We start from the raw sequence: 10,129 nt of genomic DNA on the forward strand, positions 1-10,129 counted from the left end.
CCGGAAAAAAATAGACAACGTAAAAACGTTGAACTACACACGAACGTTGAGTCGTGTTAACTCGCAAGATTTAGTACGAAGCGTAAAACGAAACATAAAACGTTGAACCACACACGCATGTTACGTCATGTTAACTCGCAAAATTTAAACGAAATGTAAAACGAAATATCTGCGAAATTTGAAAAGTATGGGCGACCAAAGTTAAAAGTAACAAAGTTGTGAGGTTATATACTTATATTGCAAAAGATAAAAACTTTTAGATTAAAAGTAGAAAGTCAAATAGATTTGGGTAAAAAGTGTAATATTAATTTTTTTTTAGTTAAATATCATTTTAGTCCCTGTGGTTTGGGTCATTTTGCCAGTTTAGTAACAAAGTTGTGAGGTTATATACTTATATTGCAAAAGATAAAAACTTTTAGATTAAAAGTAGAAAGTCAAATAGATTTGGGTAAAAAGTGTAATATTAATTTTTTTTTTAGTTAAATATCATTTTAGTCCCTGTGGTTTGGGTCATTTTGCCAGTTTAGTCCAAATAGTTTCAAACATTGCCATTTTAATTCACCGGATTAACTTTTCTCATTTTTTCTGTTAGCGAGAAGGACAATTCAGTCATGCATGCATTGTAAGTGCAATGTTATATGGGGAAAACCCATTTTTATTACTAGCAAATTCAATTACTAATTAGTTATATTTACATAACTAGTTAGAAAGTTCTTTTATGTTTAATATTTATATAAAAATAACTAGTTACTTATTTAAATTGAAACGAACATAAACAAACGTAAGCAGGTGTTCACGAATATATATGAACGGAAAAGCTTGTTTCAATTAAAATTGAAAAGAAAGGGCGACTTACCAATGAGGGCAATAGCAGAATCAACGACTGCGTTTAGATTGATCCACAATATCCGAACCACGATTTCTCTTCCAGAAAGCAGATAACCATTGTTACTTAGCTCGGATTTATTAGAAGAGGTAAACGGTCGAGTCAGGGAAGAAGCAGAGGAATTTGGAGGAAAAAAAGGCTAAAATGCCCTCAAGTGAGATTTTCGGTTAAAATTAAACATTCATTCTTTCTAAGACCCAAAAGTATGGCGAGTAAGTAAAAATTTGAGATAATATGTGTAATTTCTAAACAGAACTAACAAAAAATACAATTTTGTCTCATAACAATCTTCATCCGTGTAATTAATAATGTATGGAAACTCTTAGAAGAAATTAACAATTGTGAGGTTTTAGTTAGATTTTAGTATTGTACGTCTTTGTGTATCCAGTTTACTCTTCTTGTGGCTGGCAAAAAAAATTATATATATATAGATAAAAACATTTAGAAACATATACGGTTTAAATAGTAAGTTTAGTTGAAGTGAAGAAGGGCGTATTGTAAGTTTTTTGAGAGCCTATAATGTAAAAGAATGTGTAATAGTGGGTGAATTTCAAGCCCCTCCCTGAGCATGATCCGACATATGGCACCCTAGCCAGCATGGGTCATTATGAGGTTTGAAGTTAAAATGGGTGTACTGGTATAATGCCCTTGTCATAATTACCCAATTATTATTTTTTTTTTTTGGAAAATTAAAACAAATAGTATAACGCCCCAACGGTTTGATTGGTCAACAAATCTTCATCCCGGCATTTTCATGGTCATGCCCAAGCCAAAAAAAAAAAAGCCCCGGGGGCGGGTGATGCGACGTGTTTGGGGCGTTTTGGACGAAAAACGCACAAACCACCCCACTATGGGTGGTTTAACATTTAAAAGCAAGCTTCATAGAGCGACACTTGGCAAGAGGTGAATGGAATTGCTACTATTTATCTGTTGGCTAAATGTATCAATGTGTGTGTATATACTCACACAAGAATATACATTACTCTTCTTCTGAAAATTCACTAAAGCCATGGGGTATGGGGCTTGGGTTGGGGCGTGGGTTTTGGGCGTGGCCCCATTGGCATGGGTTTGAAGCCGGGCGTGGGACGGGCTAGTAAGTGACATGGCAGGCTCTCAATGGCAATGTGTCAACTCATGCCCCCAACCCAAGCCCCACCATACCCCATGGGCGTGGGTTTTTTTCCCATTCCACGTGTCAACCAATGCCCAACCCAAGCCCTAACCCAAGCCCCACCATACCCCCACGGTCTAAAGCACTATGCCACCGTTCAAAGGATAAGTTATTCAACATTTTCCATAATCACTACAACTAAATATGGCATCAGCCTTACATTTCTATGACAAAACCCAAGTTCAATACCATCACAGAAAGTTTAAAAGGGTTATTTACCATATTATATGTTATTACTATAGTTTACTCATCATAAAAAGTTTATGCTAGCGTTATTGTATTATAATCATTTTGTATGTTTGTTACTTTGACTGCTTAGCAACATGTTATGTTATATGAGTAAGGGGCTATTTGACAACTTCTGAATGGTTAAGTGCTGAACCAGTAAGAGGTCTGAACCATTAAGTGCTGAACCAGTAAGAGGTCTGAACCATTAAGAGCCGATACAATGTTAAACCCTTCAGAGGCAAATGTCTGACCAATTCAGATTAGAAGTCTTAACCATTCAGACTTTGTATAATACTTAACCATTCAGAGGCAAATGTCTAAACCATTCAGACATCTGCTCACGAAACAAACAGCCTGAATCATTAAGTGTTGAACCAGTAAGAAGTCTGAACCATTAAGAGCCTCATTAAGAGGTAAACAAACAACCCCTTACTTAATTGTACAATCCAAAATAGCTTTGGAGCCAGGCGAGCAGCCTATCTATCTCCAGAGATAGAAAAAAGATTTGCTCTCATCCCAGACTCCCAAACCATACCAATAGCTTTGATATTGAGCAAGTTTGTTATCTAGATGAAACTGGAATTATGTTATAATTGACGTGGAACAACAACAGTATCCATTCAAGGTTATAATTCAGTCAAATATTTCTAGCTCAGTTTCAACTCAAAGCTTTAAATAACATGCCTACAGCAACCAAACTTCTAAAGATAACTGATTTTCACGGGGGATACCAAATAATCACCACAAATATAACATAAAAAGAAACTGAAGTTTCAAGCTTAACATATAGTAGCTAAAACCTCCTTTCCAAGATATATCCAGCCATAGCAGTTAAAGACCAAAGCGCACTCAAGGCGCAATCTAGTGCAAAAAAGACCCGGAGCCTAAGCGCATGCCCGAGACAAGCAAGGTGCAAACTGGTTTTGGGCAGATTTAGACTGGTTTAGGATGGTTTTAGCTTGGTTAAGACCGTAAGAAATTAGTTTTAGCCGGGTCAGGCACCTTGCCGCACTCAAGGTGCCTTTGACTACATAGTATCCGGCATAGAGATTCAAAGCTAAATTACAATAGCCCAAAGCAAATTAATAACTCTAGATACGAAAGAATATGTGATCGACAAGTTGGAAAACAGATAATCATTGCATCTTCGCAATCATATTAAAGAAAGCTACAAAACTTGCAGAGTAAACACCATTATAGCAATGTTCTAAAATAACTTGCCTTATCTAGCTTTTGAAGGTGGATACAAAGATCAATTAAGCAATTGCAGTATGTTTTCCGTACCTCACCTCCCACACGAGCAAGCACTTCACTAGCTTCATTCTTGAAGGTTTCATCTTCCCCGCCACACTCCACCACAAGTTTCACCACATTTCCAAGCTTTAAATCCGCCTTATCAATGCATCGGGCAACCTTACCAAGAGCTTCATGAGGAACTTGTGTCATCACGTTAAGAAGGCAGCTACAGTACCGCTCGTCTAAAGGTAAATCAAGCTCCATGATCGTATCTATCGTTCTTCCCAAATCATCTCTGAGATTGGATTTCCCATAACACTGAATCAGATTAGTCAAAACATATATATCATGTTCAAAACCGGCTTCCGACATTTCTTTCAAAACGGCCTCGGCTTCTGACACTTTCCCATGTCTTGACAATATTGTGATTAATAATGAAAAGGACCGCGTGTCGGGTTGACAATCTTTGGATGTCTTCATGTCCTCAAAGATCGTGATAGCTTCATCCACGAAACCAATATTAGCACACGTTGATAGAAGGATGTTGTAAAGAGCATTATTCAACACCATCCCTTTTTCCTTCATCTCTTCGTACACATTCATAGCATCATCTCCACACCGCGCTTTACAATATGCGCGAAGCAGAGCAGCATATGTAGCCCAACCCGGTCTTAACCCACTGCTCAGAATCTCTCGGTGAATAGACTTTACGTCCGAAGCACGTTTGCCTCTCGCTATAGCATCCAACAACGTATTATAACAACCTAAGTTAGGCTTAATCCCACGAGCCTTCCTTTCCCGAAACACAGTTAGACACTCGTCAAAATTCCCAATCGCCCCACAAATCCGGATAACTGTCGTGTACGTCACATCACTTAAAGACCAGTTTTCGACTCTAGCACGCGCATACAACATCAACGCCTTATCCACATTCCCAACACGCCCATAGGCATCGATCATCACCGCCAATATAGCATCATCTGGTACAATCTCAAACTCTGGCATCCTTTCAAACCATGCCACAGCCTTGCCAGGTAACGAGCACATCCGAGCGCACCCAATAATATTCGAAAACGTAACAATATCAGGCGTAACACCTCTCTGAGTCATTTCATCAAACAGTTGCTCTACACTAGCCAAATCTTTACACTTTCGAAAAACTATCAATGTCGCATTATAAAGATCAATCCTCAAACTCAAATCACATCTGTCTAATAAGTATTTAAGCACAATGCGCGCGGTTACAGCGTTTGACATGTTATTAAGAATAATAAGACCATCTTGTACACCTAACTTACTACCTAAAGTAGAATCTAGTACATTAAACACATCTTTTTCAACAGGTGAACATGAATTCAAATGTGCTGCTACTTTAGAGAGAGAATTGTACCTTGAATCGTATGTTTTTTGTGTTAATTTTGAAGAATTGGGGTTGACCCAGATGTAACTTTTCTTTTTGTGATCTGTGGATTGAGAGGGGTTTGAAATTTTAGGTTCTAAATTGTTGGGTCTTTCGGAAATCTGAGTATTTCTTGATTGAAATGCGATTTGGTTATTGAGACAGAAGGAAATGGAAGATGATGGGCAGGTAGCGTATATGAAAGCCATTTCTGGAGTTTGAATGTTATATTTGTTAGATATGGAGATGAGTACGAAGGGACCGATAACTCGGGCTTATCGTATCTCCTTTTATATAATGATGACTCTTCTATGATATAAAATCCAGTTCGACTCGGGTGGAATTCCACAAACATTCCTAACCCACGTTTTTCTTCCTGCCAAAATCAAATCCAACTAGTTGGATTTTCTCCTGCGGGGACCCAATGACTGCAAAATGTGTGTCAGTAACGGCAAGCAGATACCGAATATCAAAACATAAATAAAAATAACGTGGTAAGGCTAGGCACTCCGTCCTAAAAAAAACGATTTTAAATAACTTAATATATAATAATAGGACTCACACGTCCTACACGTTGGAAACTCGTTTGTTTCCAGTTCAGTTATTACGGTGCTAACACGTTAAAATATGGATGAGCTTGGTACCGGTAACGGCACCGAAAGTACCCATCCAGAAAATCATCGAATTACCGGCACCGAAAATGCTCGGTACAATACAGTATGGTATTTGAAGGTAAAAATCAATAAATAGAAGTAAGATGCTAGACCGATGTCGAACCGAAAGTAACGATTCTGAAGATGTCAAAAGGTGGGTACCAAATTGGTACCAAAATGAGTTGGTATAGTAAATTTGGTACCGATACGATATCGGTTTGATTACAGGATTTGATACGATTTGCTCATCAATAATCTAAATATCCAAGTTAATTTTACATGCTACAATTCATTCATTACAGAAGAAGAAAAAAATAAAGCAAAATAAGTTGTTGTGTATATAAAACCTCATTCAAACGAAATACAGTTTACCTACTGTGTGTATGAAAAGTAATCTAAACGGGGCAATTACTTGCATTGCTACGTTGCTACAGGATTTGATGAGCTCGGTACCAACCGGTACCGAAAATACCGTTACCGAAATCCCCAAAAGTGGGTACTAGTACCGAATATACCTGGTACGGTACTGGTACGACACCGGTATTTGAGGGTAAAAACCGATGAATACCGGAGCCGAAACGGTACCGAAAATACACCCGGTTTGGTAAATTTGGTACAGGTACCGGTACCCGATACCATTTAATCATCCCATGTGATTTTACTGTTCATTCATCGGTTTGATAAATTTGATACCAGTACCAGTACCGGTACCCGATACCATTTGCTCATCTACTATTATTTTTATTAATGTTACTGTTCATTTCATTGTAATTTTAATATATAGGTAATTTACTTACTGTGTGTATAAAAAGTAATCTAAACGATGCAATTACTTGCATTACTGCATTGCTACAAGATTTTATGAGCTCGGTAACAATCGTTACCGAAAATAGCGTTACTGAAATACTCAAAAGTGGGTACCGGTACCAAATATACCTGGTACGGTACGATTCGGTACCGGTCGGTACTGGTACGACACCGGTATTTGAGAGTAAAAACCGGTGAATACCGGTGCCGAACCGGTACCGAAAATACACCGGTTTGGTAAAGTTGGTACCGGTACCCGAGGGTAAAACCCGGTGAATACCAGTGCCGAACCGGTACCAAAAATACACCGGTTTGATAAAATTTGATACCAGTACCAATACCCGATACCATTTACTCATCTACTATTATTTTTATTAATGTTACTGTTCATTTCATTGTAATTTTAATATATAGGTAATAGGTAATTCCTTTCACTCCAATATTATACCGTGGGATATGGGGCTTGGGTTGGGGCGTGGGTTGGGGGAAAACGCCCAAGCCACCACCCCGGGTGGGTTTGGGTTTGGGGCGTGGCCCTTGAGGCTTGGCTTTCAAGCCGGGCGTGGGGCGGTATGGCCATGCTAGTTGGCTGAATCTCATTGGCTCACCCGCCACGTCAGGCGGTCTTTTTGAATTTCGAATTTTAAAATTCAAACGGTCCCCCCATCTTCTCTAACCGCCACTCGGGTCCCCCAAAGGCCTCTATATATGGTAACTCCAACCCACTGGTCCCCCCATCCCACGAACCCAACAACCCCACCGGCTACCACTTCTGTCCAACCCGCTACCCCACTGGTCCACCCCTTCTCGAACTCGCTACCCCACTTCTCTCGAACCCAACCCCGCTATGGCATCCTGGACCCATGAAGAGGAAATTGCTCTCGTCACAAGCTTCGTTGACGCTATGAAGGGTCGGCCACCGGGCCAAACAAAATATTGGGTGGAAGCATTCGGAGCCTACCGACATAACGTCGGTAACGACCGCCACAACCTCAACGCGTGCCAACATAAATGGCGCGAGCTGCGGCCCAAGCTCGAGCGTTTCAAGGCTTATTACGAAGCCGTTCCCGGTGGCGAGTTAAGCCACGAGAACCGGATGGCGGTGGCTAACATAGAGTTTCGAGGCAAGGAAAAAAAGGCGTTCGACAAGATCGACCTTTTTGAAATTTATTTAACGCTTTAGGTTTGTTATTTTGTAATTTTTAGAAATTATGTAATTTTTAGTATTATGTAATTTTTAAAATTTTAATGAAGTTGTAGGTCTTTTTATAAATGTTGTGTGATTTTTTATAATTTTTTTGTATTTTTTTTAATTATTATGCCACGCGGTGCACCCAACCCAAGCCCAACCCACGCCCCGCCATACCCCGCGGCCACGTAACCAGGCAGTGGGGGGGCTCTCATTCCACGTATCAGCATATGCCCCAACCCAAGCCCCACCATACCCCACGGCCTTAAGAAATCACCATCATCTCCTCCCATCTACAGCGTACTGGTTATGACATCCGGGGAAGGCTATGCTCGGGATTCAACCTAAACAATGGCGGATCTTGCCCGTTGAACGTGCCAGGGCCGAATGACACGGGCACTAAAAGAAGCCCGGGCAAGCCCGTGCCAAACATAGTATATATAAAAAATTTCGATTGAAATGCGGAAAATTAGCACTACAGCCGAAAAATTTGCCCGGGCCGTGGCCCTGCCACGGGCCTTCTAAGAACCGCCCCTGAACCTGGGTTCGAGTCCAACGGGGGGCGAGGGTTTACCCATTCCACGGGGTTCTCGCGCATCAGGGGTGTGCTACGCTTTCTAGCGGTGGTCGAGTAGTCGGCCTTTGGACATAGCTCCGAAAGGATGGGTTTACACATGGAAAGCAGTTAAACGATCAAAAAAACAAAAAAAGAAATCACCATCATACATATTGATCGAGTCCGTGGTTTTTCCCCTTATGATCTAAAGTCCCTATGGGCTTTATCATGTTACGTCAGATCCATCTAGATGTAACGTCATATGGTGATTTCTTAATATTGGAGTGAAAGTCCCCATCATCATTACCTAATTATTATTTTTTATTTAAATTTAAACATTATTTAATTTTGATATATTAACTTAAAACTCATAAATTAGATAAAAAATATATAATGCCATAATCTATATATGATAATAAGAAAGTTGAATGAATAGTGATTTGAGCTGCTGTTGTTTTTTTTTTTTGTGGGGGGGGGGGTTCAGTTCATTTTACTTTTATTTAAAAAAACTTATATAATATAAATATTATATAACATAACAATAGTGTTTACATTAAATTAATGGGTTATTAGATTTTATCACCCCTAACTATTGGCTATTCGCCGCTGCCACTAGGGATGAGATTGGTAAAGTACCTGTACCTATACCCGTACCAGTACCGAAAATACCGGTACCGAATTTGAACAAAACTAGGTACCAAATACCGTACCAAATATATAGGTACGGTACGGGTATTTTCGGTACAGTACCCGCTTGGTACCATTTTGTTTTTATTTACTTTTTGAGCACTCGTACGAGTACTAAATAGGTAAAATTGACATGAGTACCAATATAGTACGAGTACCAAATAGGTAAAATTGGTACGAGTACCAATACGATACGGGTACCATATAGGTAAAATCAATACGAGTACACTATAAATACCATAATATGAAATAAAACATAATAATAGAAAACTTTTAAAGGTATACATAGAATTCGGTACCAGTACCCGTTTTTACCCGTACCCGTACCAATACCGAAAGTACCGAATACCAAAATCAATAAAACTGGGTACCAATACATGTACCAAATACCTAAAATCGGTACGGGTACAGGTATGGGTACGGGTACGGTACGGGTACGAGTACGGGTATTTGGGAAAAAAAACCATCCCTAGCTGCCACCCCCAACTATCACTTTGACGCCCGTCACCCCCAACTCAACACTTAGTGTGTTCTGTCACCATGTCGTTAACTGATCACTAACTTTTGATCATGTTACTACACTTTTCAGCAGTGACGGATCTGGAACAAAAATCCAGGGGTATCCTAATTTTTTTTTACCGTACATTCATAGAATGTTTTTTTTTAATTTTTCCCTTACTGAGGTCTGAGGTCGATCCCTTATCTCTTTCAAGTATAATATGAATTTGGGTCTGTGCTACGGCTAAGACTATACTGGTTCCGCCCCTGCTTTTCAGGGTGTCATAGGGATCTTGGAAAGATTTTAGCCAATAGTTAAGGGTGATAAAATCCAATAACCCTTAAATTAATAAAAAGTCTTATACGTAAAATTGTTATTGTTATTTTTTAGAAAATTATTTTTTTTAAATTGTTCTTAAAAATTAAATATAAATATTGTAAAATTCATATACACCAGACCATGTATAGTAGATGGTATTGTATACTATTGTATACTATTAATACATAAACTGAATGAATAGTAATTCTTTGTTTTAAAGGTTTTTTATGTGTTATTTAGGGGCTTTTTATATATATCTTATATAACTTGTGTTTGTTTTTTATCGATGTAAATCACGTGTCGGTATTTTTTGTTCATATCAAGATTTTTTTTCTCTTTGGGTTGTTGTAACGAGTGTACGTGGCGTAAAAAACAAACCAATACCGATCAGATTCCCGTTGTATTGGTATATTTTTGGTCATATCATGATTTTTTTTATTTTTTCACTATTGGTTGCTATAACAAATGTCAGTACCGAAGTTAAACGAACTAATACCCGC

The 10,129-nt window shown here is 38.9% G+C and overlaps 1 protein-coding gene across 1 annotated transcript; it reads right to left on the reverse strand.

Moving 5' to 3' along the window:
* Positions 1-3,479: 3,479 nt before the first annotated feature.
* LOC110924728 (pentatricopeptide repeat-containing protein At4g16390, chloroplastic) lies at positions 3,480-5,129 on the reverse strand. The gene has a single exon (XM_022168720.1). The coding sequence runs from the start codon at positions 5,127-5,129 to the stop codon at positions 3,480-3,482; it is 1,650 nt and encodes a 549-aa protein (XP_022024412.1).
* Between the last annotated feature and the right edge of the window lie 5,000 nt (positions 5,130-10,129).

Source organism: Helianthus annuus, chromosome 17 (assembly GCF_002127325.2).
Source record: "Helianthus annuus cultivar XRQ/B chromosome 17, HanXRQr2.0-SUNRISE, whole genome shotgun sequence".
NCBI classification, from domain to species: Eukaryota; Viridiplantae; Streptophyta; class Magnoliopsida; order Asterales; family Asteraceae; genus Helianthus; species Helianthus annuus.